The 19,231-nt window shown below is 53.3% G+C and overlaps 3 protein-coding genes across 3 annotated transcripts; 1 reads left to right on the top strand and 2 right to left on the bottom strand.

The window, feature by feature from the left end:
• Nucleotides 1–587: 587 nt before the first annotated feature.
• IUM83_09474 (RAVE (regulator of V-ATPase assembly) complex subunit RAV1/DMX protein, WD repeat superfamily) lies at nt 588–9,264 on the top strand (the record flags this gene model as incomplete). The annotated part of the gene is made up of 3 exons (XM_067933915.1): nt 588–4,753; nt 4,840–4,963; nt 5,042–7,858. 3 exons carry the CDS (start codon nt 588–590, stop codon nt 7,856–7,858), a joined length of 7,107 nt encoding a protein of 2,368 aa, XP_067796855.1.
• Nucleotides 9,265–9,649: 385 nt separating this feature from the next.
• IUM83_09473 (Carbohydrate-binding protein) lies at nt 9,650–10,768 on the bottom strand (the record flags this gene model as incomplete). Its single annotated transcript, XM_067933914.1, has 1 exon — nt 9,650–10,768. One exon carries the CDS (start codon nt 10,766–10,768, stop codon nt 9,650–9,652), a length of 1,119 nt encoding a protein of 372 aa, XP_067796854.1.
• Nucleotides 10,769–10,961: 193 nt separating this feature from the next.
• IUM83_09472 (gpi transamidase subunit pig-u family protein) lies at nt 10,962–12,653 on the bottom strand (the record flags this gene model as incomplete). Its single annotated transcript, XM_067933913.1, has 7 exons — nt 10,962–11,200; nt 11,276–11,400; nt 11,476–11,636; nt 11,704–11,847; nt 11,916–12,048; nt 12,115–12,129; nt 12,199–12,653. 7 exons carry the CDS (start codon nt 12,651–12,653, stop codon nt 10,962–10,964), a joined length of 1,272 nt encoding a protein of 423 aa, XP_067796853.1.
• Nucleotides 12,654–19,231: the final 6,578 nt, after the last annotated feature.

The raw sequence follows: 19,231 nt of genomic DNA, 5'->3' as shown, positions 1-19,231 counted from the left end.
TCATTCCGCCTCCCCTCTAAATGGGTCGCATGCCCCGTCCACACCGAATGTAGGCCCCGGTCCTGTACTTGAATGATCGCACCATGTGCGACAATTTGTTGCCCTCAAATGCATCCATCTTTCCGTTCCATAAAGACAGTGGACAAACGAGACGAGCTCAAAAATTCGAACGCGAGTCAGCCAAGTTGAAGAGCAGTTGCTCCTCAACTGCACTCTATTGCCAGTGCCAATTTGCCAGTGGCAGCTCGCCACGGTCTCCGCTGCGGCAGCTCCAGCACATCCCTCTCGGCGCCGTGCATCAGGCTGATGATGGGGGCAGGCATCAGAGATAGCGCAGCAATTGTCACGCAGCCGTGTGGCTGGTCATGTCTACCGACCCTGTCATACTGCCTTCCGCATGTATTTAGGCAGGCCGGTCGCAAAAAAGCGTCTCGGTCCCTCCCAAATCACAAAATAATAGTCCCAACTGCAACCTAGTAAAAAATAGTCCCTCTTTTTTTTTCCCCGCAAAGTTCAACGTCGGTACCAGTTGTATACTCGGCGCAAGACAAGATCGTCAGAGTGAAGGTCACCCACCCTTGCGCACGATGGCGACGGCGCTGCGCGCCTGGAGCTGGACGCGCATCGACGGCCGCAACGTGCTGGCCGTGCCCACGCAGACGGAGATCCGGCTGTACGACAGCGACGACTTCATCCTGCTGGCGCGCCTGGCGCCGTCGGGCCACCGCTCGCCCGTGGCCTGCGTGCGCTGGAGCGCCTTCCACGGCAAGCTGGCCTCGCTCTCGGCCGAGCTGCTGCTGGTGCACGCGCCGCAGCGGGACGCGTCGGGGGGAGGAGGAGGCGTGCGCTTCGCGGCCGTGTGCCGCCTGCCGCTGGACGCGGCGCTGGGCGGCGGCATCCGCGGCCTCGCCTTCAGCCGCAGCGCCGACGAGCTGCTGTTCTGCGGGCGCGCGGCAGGGCTGGGCAAGCTCAGCGTGCGCTCGAGCAGCAGCAGAGACGACGGCCAGGCGCTGAGGCTCTGGGCGCGGCAGGACGAGGGCTGCGACGTGGCCAAGTACTCGCCCAGCGCCTTCGTGTTCGCCAGCCTGAGGATGCAGGACAAGCAGGTGAAGGTCTGGAGGATGCGCAGGACGCTCGGAGACGCAGACGAGAACCAGACGCTGGAGAGTGTGGAGACGCTGCAGCACCTGGACCCTGTGGTGTATTTCTCGTGGAAGCCGTCCACGACGCAGTGGCACTCGGCGCTGGAGACGGACGGCACCAGGAAGGCCCAGTGGTTCGAGCCGGCCAGGATACTGCTGACGTGCACGGCCACGAGGTCCGTGAGGATCTGGACGGAGAAGGACGGCGAGCAGGTGGGCTTCCAGCCGGTGCTGGTGTTTGAGCCGACCTACCCGATCGATAACGTGCGCTGGGTCATGTCGAAGAACAGGAACATCAGCGACGAGAACTTCCAGGTGGTGAACGACGTGCATGACAAACATGCGGATTGGATCTCGGGGGTGGATCATAACGGGATTTTGAGGCTGTGGCGAGTGGTGGGGATCGTCTCGGACGAGCCGACTGTGGAGGAGACGACGCTGCAGATTAAGGTCAATGGGGAAGACGACACTAAGAAACCGACCAATACGAGCGTGAGACTCGGAGAGGTTTGCGTCATGGCCTACTTCTCGCAAAACTACTTTGGAATGCCGTCCAAGCTGGGGATTGTGCTGCAGCGCGCAGATCATATCATGATGTCGTTCCACGTTGCTGTGGGCGAAGGAGATCGGCCCTCGCAGATCCTGAAGAAGTCGTGGTACAGAAGTCACCTTGGATCAATCTCGGCACTGTCCGCGCATCCGTCGCTGCCACTGATCGCTAGTGTTGATGCCCACCCTTCACACCATGACGGCACATGGAGAAATGAAATTCTCGTCTACTGGATCTCGTTTTCCGCTTTCTCTGCCGAGTCACGGCTTATTCCATCGGGTGTGCTGCCCTGTGCAAAGGATAGTGGTGAGGTGCTATGTATTCAATGGGTACCAACGCTGCACTTCGACGCCACTCCAATACTTCTCGTTGCGTTTGAGTCAGGTACTATTGATGTTTATGGACGCTCTGCGAGAGCGGACGTCGCAGTTGTTTCTTCGCCAAGAGTGCAGCTGCCTCGCCAGCATCGACGACTCACTCGATCGCCAAGCTTATCGCCTTGGACATTCTACGATTACGTAACAGGGGAGTCTGGATTTGAGTACGAGGTTGCCTGTGAAAAGCCAACTGCAAGCTCGGATTTTGGCGTCCAGTTTGAGGAGAAAAAGGGAAAGCTACTGGTTTCAAGAAATAGCTCCAGCAATAAGTACATCAGCGAAGTGGTTGAAGGTGACGAGCTGGTTGGTATCAACAACAAAAGCGTGGTGGGTAAGGATGTAAAGGAAGTATTTTTGCTGATCGACATGATTCCAAATGACGAATCGCTGTTGATGCGTTTTCGAGCTGCGTGCGTGCAAAATTACCAAGGGGGCATGGGACCGTCGGCTTATGCAGCTCTTCCTCAGTCAGTAACCCCCGCTCCCTTTCAGCCGACGTTTGCCACTGGCAACGGAGTCGAGATCGATTCGCCTGAACATTCAGTTGAGGAATATGCATCAGACCTTCGCCGAAGTTTTTTGTCCTCATTGGAGAAACAAAATCCTCAGAGCCCTCGCGGAACGGACAACGTGGTTCACGCAGGAGCAGTATCGATGTACGGAGGGTGGAGACAACTTCTTCATGTCAAGGCAGCACCAGAGCTGTCGTTGCTATGCGTATGCCCAGCTTACGCTGACGATGGCGAGTATATTCCTGATTCTGTCGTAATTTTCGGTATCACATCGTTGCCTGGAAAACTTTGTGTCTGGAAAGGCGTCCGAGATGCAGCATACCACTCGTTTGAGTTAATTCCGCTCCAAATCCATGACCCAGCAATCGAGAAGAAAAATAATATTACCTCTATTGCCGGCGAGAGAGACTACCGTCAGCGAGCGTTTTCCACCAAACGAGTCCAAAGTCGCAACAGTTTGAATTCACTGCTTTTTGTCGGTGATGCTTCTGGCAACATCGAGCATTGGCGTTGCCAGATTGTAGGGGATATTATTCATTTCACGATGATGAGCTCTCACTCCGTTTGTGGTACCACTTCCCCTCCCTCGCCCAATGGACATTATGTACGTGAGGTGTCCGGTTCGTTTTGTAGACGTGGATACGTTTCTGCGGATCAATTGGAGAATTCAAGGCAAAGTGGTGATGCAGATACGGTAGTCACTAGCGGTATTTGCCATATCGAGGTGGACGATCCGAACCGTCTGGCTGTCCTACATGCTGACCGCCCGGAAGAGCTGCATGTGTTCGAAGCGGAATCTGGCCTGGGAATTTTACGCATGGAGGAGTTCATACCATCCAACGGCCGCGGGCATGTTTTAGGCTTCTGCTGGTGCAATTCACACGTCGAGTTTAATGTCGATGCTCTCGCTGTGAGATACGAGTCTGCAACTGTCATTTACCAGTACGATACGAATTTGCATCGCTGGGCTCAAGTCGGAGACGACATTGTGAGTCCCTTGCCACTATTTGATTGTACGCGAGATTCGTCTGCCTTATTAATTGGAGGGGGCCACCTGAAGGATTCACGGTTAGACCAACCATCGTTCCAACCAATTTCCAACGAAATGCCCGTGGTTATAGGCAAGTGGGATGAGCCGGGAAGCCTTTTGCAGCACTCTATGGACTGGAAAGCGGCTGAGTCCCCGCAGAAACTCCCTGTTTGGCACCCTTATGTGCTTCTCACAACGATGTTTGGAATGCACGCCCGTGTGGGGGAGAAAGACACGTCGCTTGCTGGAGATCGGGCCTCCTATGAGTTTTCAAGGGCTTTTAAAGATGCCACTCAAATGCTAAAACTACTTGCGAAAGTCCTGGAAGACGAGTCGTCAGCTCGTGCTAGCGCCACTAGTGGCGTTTTATCGTACACTGGGTCAGAACGACCAAGAAGGGATTGTGCCAAGGAGAATGGATCGGGACGAGCTCGAATGCTCGAATCTATTGGTCGATACTCGACATCTATCCATCGAAGCGATAACATCGATAAAGCAGAAAACCTGTTCGCAGCCCCGACGAGAAGCCAAAGGAAGGACAATTATGAAGAGGACGACTTGTTTGCCGACGAAAACGACCAGGGAACATTGGCATTGGCTGAAGCAGCGACTATCTTAGAAGCAGTTGATATCATGCTCTTGGGAAAACGACATCCGCTGCAAGCAAATGCCTCCATTTTGTTTGCTTCATTCAGCGAAGAACATCTCCTGGAGATGAAAGCACTTCTCGCTTTTGTGGAGGCGATTCAGTCCCTCGGTTTTGATTTGGACGCTTCCGCTGCAGATCTAGGGGCCAAGCGCTTCTTTTCGATGTTTTTGTTCGCGAAATCACTGAGAAGCGCCGTGCTTGCTCACACCGGCGACAGTAGCGACTTCTCAAGCAATCCGCAAAATGGCGATTCCGACCCTTTTTCTGGCAAACTGAAGTGGAGAAATACATACAGTGAACGCGAAAGCTGCTTTTGGCTTCCAAACTTGGAAGAAACGCCATCTTCAGGACTTTTGTGGGCCTTACATTCGGATGCGCAGCAGTTTTTATGGGAGCATTGTATTCAACCCACTATGCAATGGGATGATATTCGTCCGCTGTGGTTGGGACTCTGGATCAAGGATGTCAAGGACCTTCGGGGTATCGTTGAGAGGTGGGTTAACTGTTTCAGGGATGGGAGATATGTTTTTTTTTCCGTTTATAATCGTAGTGATTATGTGTTTTTAATGTTGTGTCCAGATTTGCGAAAGTCTCCTATGCAAGGACAAAAGATGCTATGGACGTATGTTTGTTCTACGTGGCATTAGGCAAACAGAAAGTTCTGAGCGTGTTGGCGAAACTAACTCAATCAGAGTCGAACAAGGTGAGGATTGTCATTGTGCGCTTCGTATGGCACTGGCTTGTTGTGCCGTTTTTCACATTTTACGTTTTCTTGCTTCAGACACTGGCATCTTTTCTCGAAAATGATTTCTCCGACAAACGCTGGAGCAATGCTGCGATTAAGAACGCGTACTCGCTGCTTAGCAAGAAAAAGTACGAGGCAGCTGCAGCATTTTTTCTCCTCTGTGAGCCTCCACGTATTCAAGATGCTATCCGAGTGTTGTCAGTGCGTTTGGGAGACCCAAGCTTGGCACTGATCATTTCCAGACTTGTGGAATACCGTCTAGACGATAAAATGCAGAATGATTTTACCGTGAATCAAGCTGGTATTTCGCCCGCGGGGACTGTTACAAAGCAATTGCTGGAGCAAGACGTGGTCCCTCTTTTCCGCATAAAGCACGAGGTATGGTTGGAGAGCTGTGCTATGTGGTGGCTCGAGGAATTTGAGCAGTCATGGGCTGTACTGCTTCCGCAATTCCAAGACGTGGATGTATGTGGAGGTAGCGAAGTAGGTCTCCCTACCAAGAATACCTTGGTGTCCAGTGTGATGCGAGCGACGCATTTCTACGTGAACCTCACGTCTCTCACGGTTTACTTTCAGCACCTCCACTCCAGCGTTAACTCTTCGTTGTTGAGATGGGCCAAGAAGAAAATGCAACAGCAAGCATTTCCTGACGATCCAGTGTCCCCAATAAACATCTCTTTGAGTAAAAAACGTCTCCAGCTGGCGTCAACCGCAGACATCGAGCATGCATTTTCGTTCGCGGCGTATGTATGCAAGCGAAGCGGCTTGAGTGATACTGCACTCGTGGAAATGCTTCAAGCACGGCACCTCGTCAACCTTCATGCGCGCTTTGAGATCTCGACAGTTGAGTCTGGAAGCAACTCGATCAGCGATTTGGTGCTAGACGAAGAACTAAATGGAGAATCTGGCAGCCCTACCTCACCTCGATTCCAGTCATCAGTGAAAACCTTGAGACGAGGAACGACGCTGTCGCTCGTTACTTCTCCACTGGTCGGTAAATCCGCAAGGAATGGCGTTTGGAGTACGTCGCCGAGGCGAATGAGCTTTATGGACAAGCCTGGCCTCTTGTACATCGACCCCCAAGTATCGGGGAAGAAGTCACAACGACAAAGGGCAAGCTCAATAGTATGGTCGACAGGGTTGCAAACAGAGAAGACTCTACCGGCAGCCCCGTGGCTAAAAGCACAGATTGCTGACATCGAGTGTAGGCGGTGGGCTTCGTCTGCCTTTGTGGGTAAAATGATTGGTATTCGTGTGGCGCGCGAGATGATCAGCCACTTCCGCTCCGAGTTAGATATGTGGTTTCGGCACGGTGATGGTATTGATTCCCCCACTCATGCAGTGACCATCACTACAAACCCCGGGCAACGCCATCATCATCGCGTTAAGCTTCACAGGGAGTTTTTGGATGAGTTGTGCACACCACTTTGTGAGCAGTTCCAGGTCGACCGCAACTATGTCTATGAAGCTGCGCTTGCTGTGATGCACCCGCACGCATACCTCCACATCGTCGAAGTCTGCTTCCTGCTCTCGGAGCTGAACAGGGTTACGACTTTACGCAAGTGGATTGAGTATGTGTCGCTGTCAATGCTGCACTCGTGCTCAACGTTTGCGTCGTGCAGCATCGCTGAGGACGTGTATCGGGACTGGGAGGGCCTTACAATTCAGCTGTGTTACATCCTAAATCTCGATGCACAGGGCCAAATCAACATTCCAGCTCAAGTGATTGCGCACATAGGTGTTGCGGTTCGTACTGGAATTATCTTCCTGGGCTGGGCGCGGCAAAGATCTGACATTGTTCGCCAGGCTGTTAGTTTGCCATTTTACACTTACGGCACAACTAACACTGAGTCCAATGGCGAATCAAGTCCCAGTCTGAGCTCGTTTGCGTTTGAGAAGAACTTGCGCTTGCTCTGCAGACTGTTGCAGAGACCCACTGCGAATGCAAGTGAAATGCGCGAAACTAGGATATTCGAAGGAAATCTAGGGTATACTTTCCTAGGTGCCGTTGCAGCTCACCAAACGAGCGATGACAGCATTTCACTCTTGTCATGGGGAGGTATCGCGAATGCAGCAAGCCAGAACCAGTTCAAGATTCGCAAGATGTACACACTGATTCTCATGGTCTCGGTGCTCCGCACGCTGTATGCCCGAGCTACAGTTTTCCTCAGTACCTATCAAGAGGGAATTGACGATGATGACGATGAAGTAACCGAGGCAGACATTTCAAGCTCTCTGTTTACTCCTCAGAAATTATGGAAAGCATTGGGTGAAGGTCCATTGGAAGGACTGAAGAGGTGGTATGCGCTCATCGAGTCTCACCTCAGGTGCGAATTTGACTATTCCGTGAAAGAAGTGCCGTGTCTCTGTGGCCTTTACGGCCTTGATACCGCAGCATTCGAAGAAGCAGCGGCCACAAACCGTGATTGGGAGCAGCAGAGCAGCAATGAACGCGATACTGCGAGTGCCGATATGTCTCTTAGCAGTGAAACTGAGGACAGTAACCCGATTATTGACCGTGAAGGTGATATCATGCAAGACATCTCCGCTCCTTCTGAGTCTCAGGGGATGTCTGGAGACGAAAGTCCAGACAATTTGCAATCTTTCCTTCGCGATATTGGGATGAGTTACGAGCTGCATGCGACTTTGGTGAGCGCAAGTGATGACTATGTGCTGTTGCTGATGCAGAATCCAGATTTTGGTGTGCGAATAACCTTACGGCGATTTCGTGTAGACCCGCGGGTGTACGTGAAAAGTTTTGTGCTGCGAGATGCGTTTAGTTGGTTCGTTCGTCACCAGATCTTTGCAGCGAGACCAAAGCAGACACCATCGCGCAAATTCACGCTTTTCTGACGCGTTGCTGTAAGCAGCGTAAGCTACGGTTACTGGTGGCCCATCGCGGTGAAGATGCTCAGATGTTTCCGTTTGATCGCTTTCATGCCCGCCCGCGGCATGAATGTGATGCTGACACCAGCTCAGCAGCGTCAATTTCAAGCGAGCTTCCTATTCCGCGGTCGCGGCTGCCGAGTGCGGCAGGATCGATCACAAGCGATGTACCCATGTCACGATCAGGGCTATCTAGTGGTGCTCAGGTGTCGGAACCGAGCGAGCCTGAAGCTCTTCCTGAGGCATTTTACTTGCAGTCTATTATGTTCGTTGACCCTTGGGAAGTTGAAGCGGAGTGGAATGTACGTCGATACATGCACGCTACACAGTCTCCACTCCACGTTGAGCTTGGGTGGGATCGACTTAGTCCGATTTGCTTGGAGACATGTGATAACATTGTCGACTCGGTGTTTGAGGATCCTGATCTCGTAGCAATGTGGAGGACCACTGGGGGAGAAGGTTGGCTTGTTACGGCCATCACTCAATATCGCTTAGATGGCCTGCACTCATATCGCACACTTCATCAGCACGTCCAACGTGGCCTCGCTGGGAAAGAGGAGCCACGAATCCCGCTTCTCGTTGAAATTTATTCCCGTAGCCAGCGAAATGCAATGTTTGAAGAAGCGGGGTTGCCCCACCGCTTTATCGGAGTGATTACGGTGGAGCTGGTTGAAGCGAAAGATTTGATTGCCTGCAGCTGGATAGGCAAGTGGAGTAACGCCTACGTGTTCTTGGAGCTATCTCATGCGAAAGATAAACCACGCGAAACAGCCGAAGAGTGGAGTCTTCAAACGTATCGTAGTCCAGTTGGCGAAGGCGGAGTTAACCCGAAGTGGAATCTTGCGGAGAACAATTTTGTTTTTCGCTTCGCTATCCCCACTCATGGAAAACACACTACCCGTCCCACGAGAGGTGTCCACTTCTGCAATGGAGGGGGTAGCGTTCGCAAGGTGGGTGCCGAGACCAGCCGCTTGGCGTCACAATTATGGAATGCCAATATCACCGATCAGAATCGTGCTGCCGTGGACGCTTTGGAGAAGTTGCTTCCATCGGTGTTTTCAGGGCCACCAGCTATGTTGCGATGCACAGTGTACCAGAAGAATAAGGTTATGAGCCACCAGTTCATGGGGAGAGCAAAGGTGAGTAGAGCTTGTGCTCTGTTGTAGTCTTCGAAGTTTACCCAGATTGCCTCATACCTGTGTGCTTCTACGTTTTAGGTTCCTCTGGACGAACTCACGTCCGGCAACCCGATGGACTGCTGGTTACCACTTGAAGACACAACGAGCGGGTCGCTGCACGTTCGGATCTCTCTATCCTTCCAGCTCATGTGCTCGTCCATGGCTGGGCAATCGGAGCCAGAGGGCTCGCGGTGACTGCGGTGTACATGTACTTCGAAGTAATTGTTTTGGGAAAATATGGATATGTTGAGATCGTTTCGCAAAGTGTGCGTTGGTGTCGGTCGCCTATCGACGTTGCATCATGCTCTTGCCACCGGTCTTCACAACTATCAAGGCGAACGCCAGTCGATCTTCATTAGTGTTAGCTCTGCTATTACAATGACATGATACCCTGGTGAACTCCTGCCCTCTACGTACCACCACTACCTCGGCCTGTATTCATCTCAAAGCGTGAGGAAATGGCCCAGTCGTCACGGGGAGCATCCCAGGGGCGCTAGTCAGGCCGCCGGCCAGCGCGCGAACATCCTGCGATTGCCCGCCGGCCCCACACCGCTGCGCGTTCCCTGCCTCACCCCGCCGCTCACTGCTGCTCCTGAGCACGACGCGCGTTCCTGATAATATCCAGCAGACCGCCGACGTTCTTCTTGTACAGCTGCAGCTTGGCGTCGATCTCCGCCCACTGCTCGGCGCCGAAGCGGCGCTGCAGCGAGCGCGAGATGGTGACCGTGCGCGCGAGCTGGTCGATCTTGGCGCTGGCGACGCCCGCCGTGATGGCGCGCACGACCCACTTCTCCACGTCCTCCTCGCCCACGTCGAGCGCCTTGGCCACGTCCGCGTACGGGATCTCCTGGAAGCCCGTGGGCAGCGTGCAGAGCGTGAAGAGGCGCATGGTGTCGGCCAGCTCGGCCTCCTCGAGGCCGTTCTCCTTGAACACGGCGGCGGCGCTCTTCTGGAAGGCCGCGAACTCCTTGAGCGTCTTGGTGGACACGATCTCCAGCAGCTCGAGCAGCTTCGAGCCCTTGAGCGCGGCCTGCACGACGGCGCTGGCCGCCAGGTCCACGCGCGCCAGGAAGCTGGCCACGGGGTTCTGCAGCACGATCTTGACGGCGCGCAGGGCCTGCTCCTTGGGGGCGTCCTTGGTCTGCTCGAAGCTGGCCAGGTACTTCTCCAGCACGGCCAGCACCTTGAGCGGGTCGTCGGCCAGCTCCAGCACGTCGGCCACGGCCAGCAGCAGCGTGCGGCGCTGCTCGGCGCCGAGCTTCTGCGTGTCCAGCAGCGCGTCCACCTGCGAGAGGTAGGGCGCCACGAGCGCCACGTTGTCCGAGTCGGCGGCCAGCGCCAGCACGTCCAGCAGCGCCTGCAGCTGCACCTGCGGCAGCGCGCGCGCCTTGTTGAAGAGCGCGGCGGCCACGCGCAGGCGCAGCACGGCGCCGGCCTTGTCCTGGGCCTTGACGGCCTGCAGCAGCTGCAGCGCCTGCGCCTCGGCCTGCGGCGGCGGCAGCTGCAGCACCACGTCCCAGAGCAGCGCCGCGGCGCCCTCGGCGTCCGTCTCGGCCTCGAGTGCCAGCAGCTGCGGCAGCTTGGGGCCCACGGCGGCCACGACGGGCGCGTAGTCCTTCTTCTTGATGTCGGCCGCCAGGTCCAGGGGCGCGGCGCCCGGCAGCAGCTTGGAGACGTACGCGACGAGGTCCGAGGCCATGGTCACAGCTCGGCTTGGCTTGCTTGATGGGGATGGTTGTGGCCACGATAGGCGAGCCAACAGTTTATTGCAAGACGGCGATTGGTGGAAAAGCCGAATCAAGGAGGCGTGTGATTGGTGGGGAAAGCATAGAACTGGCGAACGGAATGCGCGGGCCTGCACAACGGCATATGGGTACATGTTGAAGTGGCCTCTAGTCTACCAGTAGCTTCTTGCTGGCGGCGCGGAACTTGGCCACGTCCTTGTCGCGCTTCATGGTGGCGCCCACGAACGCCGTGATGACCTGCGAGTTGAAGATCTGGTACACCAGCGTCTGGTTGTAGAAGAAGTTGGCGTTGCCCGACGCCGGGAACAGCCACAGGAACCACATCACCGGCAGCATGCACGTCGCCACGCCCAGACCCAGCACGTACACGAACCGATTCTCGATCGCTGCGCATAACAAAACGAAGAAAAGTGAACATGACAAACTGACGGAGATACCTGAACCGAACTTGTCATACGTACTCATGATGGTCTTTGGGTGCAGCGCCAGCATCGAGAGAAAGAAGCCGAAGTCACCAAACGACGGGTACGCTTGGAAGAGGGAGAAGATACCGATCAGCGTACACGCGTAGGCTTGAGGTCGGTGTCTGCAGATTATGCAACCAATCGTCGAGTTAGTGGAGAGGTTACCACAGGCAAAGCCGACGAACAGCTAGACGTACGCCAAGCGAAGGTAGATCGGCACCACGTATATGACCGGGTGCAGGTGCATGATGAAGAGGAAGTACGGGATGAAGCGGTCGAAGACTTCCATGAAGAAGTACCAGAAAATGCCAATGTTCGGCGTCAAATCCGAGTACTTGGCGACCCACACGTACGTTTCCTACATTTTAATACAGCACAATATCAATCACCACGATTTTCGCTTTCCTGCAGCTCCCAATTCGAACCTCCAAAAAGCTCCAGTCACCACTCAGACTCAACGACAGGTAGAACAGCAGGCCCAGCCAGATCCCAAACACCAGCAAGCAGGTCACCCCCAGAGACACCAAAGACGGTCCTGCCTGACTCACGTGGCCATCGTCATCTTCAGTCTACAACAGCAACAAACACCAAACCATTTAGTTCCTGCGACTCTCCCACCTCAGCCACTTGCACCCACCTTCCCACTCTTCACACTTCGTAGCAGCAGCACGATCGGCACCATCAGGAAGAACGGATACACTGACAGGTACGTGCCAGCCGCCACGCACATCATGGAGGCAGCAAGCGCCCCCTCCGAGGCGAACACCAAGCTATAGAGCACAGCCAGGTGAGTGAACGACACCGTGGACATGGCGACGCTCGAGGCCAGCGAGTACGGGTTCATCAGCGCTCTGCAAGGAACAAAATGTCAGTGGTTCTACCTCGTTCCACCTCGTTCCACCCCGTTCTACCTCCCTTACATGAAGGCCACAGTAATGGGCAGGTTCTCCGGCTTGAGCAGCGGCGACACGGGCACTTGGCTGAGCCAGATCTCCCGTCCCTGGGCCTTGAGGCGCCGTCCCTCCTCCAGCTGCAGGTTCTTGGCGCAGAGGCGGGCGAGCCCCGCGGCGATGAGTAGATCCACACTGACGAACACCACGCATGCTGCCAGATACTGGAGGGCGGCTGGGGGCAGCTGTAGCACGGGGTACAGCAGGGCGAAGAGCAGCGGCGGCTGGTGGTACACGTCCCCCGAGTAGGGCGAGCCGGTCGAGCGGAAGAGGTGGGCGCCCTCCTGCAGCCGCCGGAAGGACGAGACCGCCGTCGCCAGCTCCGGGCGCGACACCAGCGTCGAGTGCACGGCCGGCAGCGCCAACAGGAAGCTGCGCACGCTCGCGCCCAGCAGCAGCACGAGCGGCAGCCCCAGTCGCGGCATCGCAATTGTTGTTGTTTTTGACATTTATGTTATTAATAATATTATTAATAAAATTAAAATAGGACGAGCGTCCAGGTTGCCGAGATTCATAAAATACTCAGAAATCTGATTCTCCAGGAGAATTACAACCCATCAAATGACCATGCAACTCGATCTTCAGCCTCTTGGATTTATTCGTTTTCCATGAACGCAGCCGAAACCTATAGAATAAAATAACTCTCAATACAAAAGATGTCCACAACCTTCATTTACAACCGAGAAGTTACTGACATGATAGTGAGAATACTTTCAGACATATCGTCCTACGCTGACATCATTTCATGGAGTAGGCTAGAGCAACCGAAAATGCACAGAGTCAAAACACCATTTTCGGTTGCCTCGGTGTACCTTTGGTTTCATCGATGAATATACGGAGCGCCCCATCTCCAGGTGTTATCACGCAGCTGCGCAATGAAAAAAATAACTTCGCCGTACTTTAGCGAGAGCAAAGCAAAATCTGAAAATTTCCGATTCTCTGAGCCTTCCATTTCAGAATCCCCCTCTTCCCTCTGTCGCCAAAAGTGCGGTTCTCGCGCACGATGGTACGTCCAAGCGCCCGCCCTGTTCCGCTACATACCTGGTTGTCTGACATGCTTTGTTATACGCGTAGCCCACTGAAGAAGGTATCCTCCCTTATCCGGGCCACACCAAGCGGTACAAGTCGCCCGCTCCCGACCCTCCAATCACTATCACGCCAACAACAAGCGGAGGCAAAGCGTGTGAAGATTCGCGTGGGCAGCCGTCATGCACGAGAGGAGTTTGCGCCGTCGACAAGGCGACACGGCGGGAAGAGGCTCACTGCATATCAGGAGCGCGTGCTGAGCGAGACCTACAGCGACTACGTCCGCAATCGAAAGAAAGAGAAAGAAGAGAACGAGGCGTGGGAGAGCAGGTTGCTACGATCGTTGCAGAAAGAAGAGAGGGAGCGCTCCGATTCCGTCACGAGCGAGGAGCTGAAGCAGGTGCTGTACCAACTGAACTCGGTTAACGGCAGCAGCCAGACACTTGGAGCTGTCAAGGCATCCATACCCGCGCATCAAGATCAAGATGACGAAAGCTGTGAAGGTTCACCGAAGACAGACCAAAACGTGGCCGAAACACCGAAAAAGGACCAAACCTCGATGTCATCACTGCCCGTCCGTACATCATGTGACGCTGCGCTTGCCGAAGCGCTGGACCAGCTCGACGAAGAAGATGAACTTGAATCGCATGGAGATACGGATGACCTAGATTACGTGGACGAGGAGGAGAAGGCATTTGAAGTGGAGAGTGAACATGACGACACGGATACTCGAGACGGAGATTACGGCTTCGAAGATGCCGTCACCACCGAAAACAAACCAAACTCCCACCGACCGCAGAACAGGAGATCCACCGGAGACCCCAAGAGAGATCCAGACGCTTCTGAAGTGGGGACACCGATGGCTGGAAGTTTTTTGGAGGGCTTTCCGATATTTTGGCCGTCGTGGAAAGCATTCGAGGACGTTTTCGCAGACTTTCAGCAGCAAACATTCCAGTTGTTTTCGTGTCGTACGAGCACGTCTGTGAACACTCGCAACCGGGCAATTATTCAGGAGCAAAAGAAAGCAAAACAGCCGGCGAAGAAGAAGGCGAAACGCTCGTCGAAGCACCCACGGACGGGCGGTACGCTACTTCCTGATGCGTGGGAATTGTATAGCCGAACGTTCTTGTGTACGCACGCCATGCCGTTCGTGAGAAAGGGAACCGGACGTCGCACGCACACGACTGTTCGATCGACGGGATGTTCTGCACGCGTGAACGTTCGTGTGTGCTTGCGGCCTGGTGGGCAAGGATTTCATTTGGTTGTGAAAGCGTCTGGTGTTCACAATCACGCTCTGTCGGAACACCAATGGTATAATTATGCCGAGAACCGACGCATCGAAGATCCGCAGCTGCGTCAAGACGTTGCAGTGATGTCAAAGGCTGGGGCGAAACCAAGGGGGATCCTTTCGTATGTTCGAGCAAAGACAGGTGTGTTTTGTGTGATTTTGGTGGCGATTTAGGATGGCACTGAATTTTGTGTAATTACTGTACAGGCAAACGTACAGCGCTAAAGGACGTCCACAACATGATTCATGGAGCGAAAAAGACCTTCCGTGGCGGACGATCCGATGCAGAGCGCGCTATTGTTGTGCTTGATGAATTTATCGAGAGCGCTCCCGGAAACACGGCCGAGTTCATCGTTGACAGTGAGAGCAGTGTCGTTCGTGTGGTGACGTTTCAGACGGCGAGGCAGAAACGCCTGTTTGCTGCATTTCCCGAGGTGGTTTTAGTGGACTCGACGCATGACACTAATGTGAACCGGTACAAGCTCTTTAGCTTTGCAGTGCACGATGTATTTGGTCGGGTAAGCTGCAATTCACAAGGTATACACCAAAACTAAACAGAACTTACTGAATGTTTTTATGCGTTATTATCATGTAGGGTCAGTACGTTCAACACGCGCTGGTGCAGACAGAGGAAAAGCCTAATCTAGCGTTGGCTGTAGCTGTTTTCAAGAAAAACAATCCAGAGTGGGCTAACATCCGCGTGGTAATGACGGACAAGGCCCTGCACGAGAAAGAAGTGCTACACGAAGCCTGGCCGAACGCAACTCAGTTGCTATGTCGGTGGCACGTTGAGACGTGGTTAAAGCGACAGTGCTCTCGCTTGGGGGGCTTGGATCGAGCGGGAACAAAGCGCTTAAAAGTGATCATGAAAGGTCTCGTAAACGCGGAGTCACAGCAAGAGTACGATGATGCCAAGGTTGCAATGTTGGAGACTCTCGGCAACGACAAGGAAAATCACTTGTATATGAGTTTTATGCAGCACTGGGATACTACTACGGACGAATGGGTCATGTTCAAGCGCGGTGGGGTGCCCCATTTGAAAAACAACACGAACAATCGTCTAGAGTCGAAGTGGGGACGCGTGAAAGAAGTGATAGACGGCAACTTTACGATTGACGAACTAGTGACTATGCTGATTACGCTCCAGGAGTATGCAGAAGAACGTTATCTGGCGGAATTCCATCGCGTTGGTAGCCGTCCGCCCATGGCAGAAGACCCCGAGTTGACCGCATTAGCTCTGCAGCTCAGTGACTACGCTTTCCGAATGGTAGCAGAGCAGCACAAGTTTGCCGTCGGCCCGACCGCGAATTACGACATCGACGTGGATGGCGCGAAGACAACTCTGACGAATCCAGCGACCGGAAAAGCACACAAAGTCGACGCGAGGGTACGCTTTCTGTATACTTTGTGTGTTTCGGTATGGATTCGGTTTATGGTGCTTACAACCTTTTGCTGTTGCAGCTCTCCTCGTGTGACTGCATCTTCAGAGAGGCGTGCCTGCTTCCGTGTCGGCACGTAATGTACGTCCGCAGCAAGGCCAACTACGAGACGGTGATTCCCCCGATGCGTACATTTTCGTCGAGGTGGATTGTTCAAAGTCCGGCAAACAACATTGACGCAGGCGTGGTTAGCCCTGGCGGTCTCAACCGCGTGAACTGCCCGCCCATTCGAGCGTTGCCCCCTGATGACAGAGATACCAAGTACAGTCGGTGCAAGCTTCTCACTGAAAAAATAACTGACGTGATGTCACTCCAGCCGTCGACTACATACCGGCTGGCAATGACCTGGAGGGAAGACTTTCACACCGCGCTTCACACGGGCAAGCTGGAGGATTTCACTGGGCGCAATGTAGCGGATGCTCGTAGCAGCTTCCTCAGTCTAACCCACATTTCAGTCCCCGCCAGCGTTACGATGTCGCAGCTCTCCTTTGCCGATCCAGGAGAGTGTCCACTGCTTAAAGACAAGCAGCCTGTTCCTGATATTCAAAAGTCGAATAGTCAGGAGAAGACGGTGGAGCCAGCGCCAGCAATTCCAATTATCACGTCACCGACTGTGGTAACGGAAGGAGCGGCTACTGAAAGTGGGGCAACCGACGCTACCCATCCTACACTTGGTTCAGCTAGTGCTCCGATTGTTTTTGCTTCACCTCCAAAACGACGAGCATTGTCTCGCCGTGCCGAAAAAAAAGAGGCGTCTAGGAAGGAGATGGAAACTGCGAAGCGCATAATAGCCAACATTCAAGAGGGGAGAAAGGCTCGCGCTGTTAAGCTGGCCCACATGGAGATTCTCAGCGGGCCCTACTCCAGAAGAACTGCGATGCCACTGGTGGAGAGGTTAGACCTACCACCTTTTGAAGTCACGGGCGTGCTGGCAGTAGTCAGATTCAACGTCGGGCAGGCCGTTCCTGTCATCAAGTCGATTCCTCAGGCAGAGCGTATCCGCCACGCCATACAAGCTATCGACGAAGCAAACAATCACGACTTGCTCGCGAGGTGGGACGATTACGGCTACGCAACATACGAGCAGTTGAAGCTGATGGAAAAGGTGGTGACAGCGAGAAACAACTTCAATCTCGTGCAGGCGACTGTCGATTGGATCGACAAGGTGGAGGTTCAAGTGGCAGATGTCGTGGAGCCATTCAAGGACACGCTGGACGTCTCCAAGGTAAGCATGCGTGAAAACCTCAATTACACCGAAAGTTAACACAAATTATACAGAACTAACAATACTGAAAAATGTGGCTAGGCTGACTACAAAACCGCTGTTGAGGATCTGAATCTGGGCGAGTGGTTCTTCGGACGGCATCCGCAGTACGGCAATGAGCTCCTGGATTTTCGTGAAAACCTGTGGCTGCACACGGGCTCCATCATTGGCGCGCTGTTTGTGCTGCGAGAAACGTATGAGGATGTTGGAATCGTCAACCCCCGATTTCTGGACTTCGATACGATGGAACAGAGGGCTCGCGTCGCACGGTCGTATGGAGCTGCAGATCCTGGATTGACGAGTGTGGTTAGCGTCGTCAACCTCAAACACCACTGGGGAGCGTTTTTTGTGGATCAGCGTCGGAAACGATGTTACCGCTTCGACCCCATGGAGCTTAAAAGCAACATTACCACGCTCAAAGACGCAGTTCGAACCGTCGTTGAACCAATGCTCGACATGACGGACCAGCTCCAGATCGAGACGATCACCGGGTGCGAGCAGAAAGACGGCACGTCGTGAGGTCTCTGGTGTTTAGTGGTGATAAAACTACTGTTGTTTGGAGCTACACAAGAGCATTGGAGAAACTACTGGAACGACACCCTCTACAATAGTGTCGGCCACTTGCGTATGCGGTACTTGCACAAGATACTCAAGCTTCAGAATTACTTCAGTATTGGCGAAACCGAAGGCAATGAAGACAAGTACTAGAGTCAAGCGTAGCTGGTAAGGAGTAAAGTGACACCAACAGATGCACGTTTCGTTTTTCGGGCACATATTTTGTTTTCGGTAATGTTTTGGTACAAAATAGAAAAACCAAAAATTCACACATTGCACGGGACTTAGCGTTTTTCGCGTGTGCTCGGATCAAGTCGGCTTAACTCTAAATATCGAGTAAGAAATGTACCTTATGATTTCCATGCTTAAATGCCATACTATTTTTCAAACATTCATAGCGCGCATGCTTTCAGTTTGTGATTTGATTTGTTGTTTTATGTGTTCACTATTAATACGGTGTCGTATAACATACCCATTGACGTAAATTTCCCACTTGCCGTATTCTATTCGAGTGACCATTTTCTGGAGCTACCAGAAACGAGGACGTTACCCATCATCTTAAGGATTTGCTCCCCACTTTCGCCATTCCATTTTCGGTTGCTCTAGCACGATCCTCATTTCATGCGGTTTACATGCCAAGTCGAGATAGTAGTAACCCCCCGCTTAGAACAAACCAAACCACATGGTTTGGTTCGGTAAACAAACCAAACCAAAATTACCAATGAACCTGGTTCGAAACGGTTTCGTGGTTTGGTTCGAAGTGGTTTGAACCGAGTGAGACGCTGCAAACCAAAACAAACCACGAGAATGTGGCTGGCTAAAAACCTCGATTTTAAACTGCTCACGATGCGGCTCTTATCGAGAAGTGCCGCGCTGCACAGCCGAAAGGCCAAGCGTCGTTGAAGACTGGAGCCACTGTCAAAAACTAAAGCTGCATCAAGGTGAGATGCTCACCGCCTTCGGGAATGCAAATCCTGCCATCCAGTAGGTGCAAGCGAATAAGCCAGCCTTGCTACCGATACCAGCCGCAGATTCTAATTCGTCGGGTATGCGGCTTGCTTAGGCTCAGCCTTTGAAGAGAGCCCGCCAGGAGTACAGAGAGCCATTTTGACCAACCAGGCAGCGGGAAAAGCAAACCATTGTGACGTGGACGTCCGTCTGCCAATGAGATGGCAGAGGACGCCCACGTCAATTGCTAATGCATACCTTTCTGTTTACGCTGTACAGCGTAATAAAACATTGCATGGTTTATATTCGTTACATGCTATCCTACCGGTCAATATCAAGAATAATCATGATTATGGGACGCATAAACATGGAGTTTCATGCGACCTCATTGGCTAAAATCCTTGAGATGTGCAAGAATGAAGTTTTCGAGCCGAACTTTTGATTACGGGACGCGAGTCGCATATTTGGATCAAGCTACGTTTT

This window comes from Phytophthora cinnamomi (assembly GCF_018691715.1).
Source record: "Phytophthora cinnamomi strain GKB4 chromosome Unknown Contig15, whole genome shotgun sequence".
Taxonomy (NCBI): domain Eukaryota; phylum Oomycota; class Peronosporomycetes; order Peronosporales; family Peronosporaceae; genus Phytophthora; species Phytophthora cinnamomi.
This window is presented reverse-complemented; position numbering and strand designations above follow the sequence as displayed.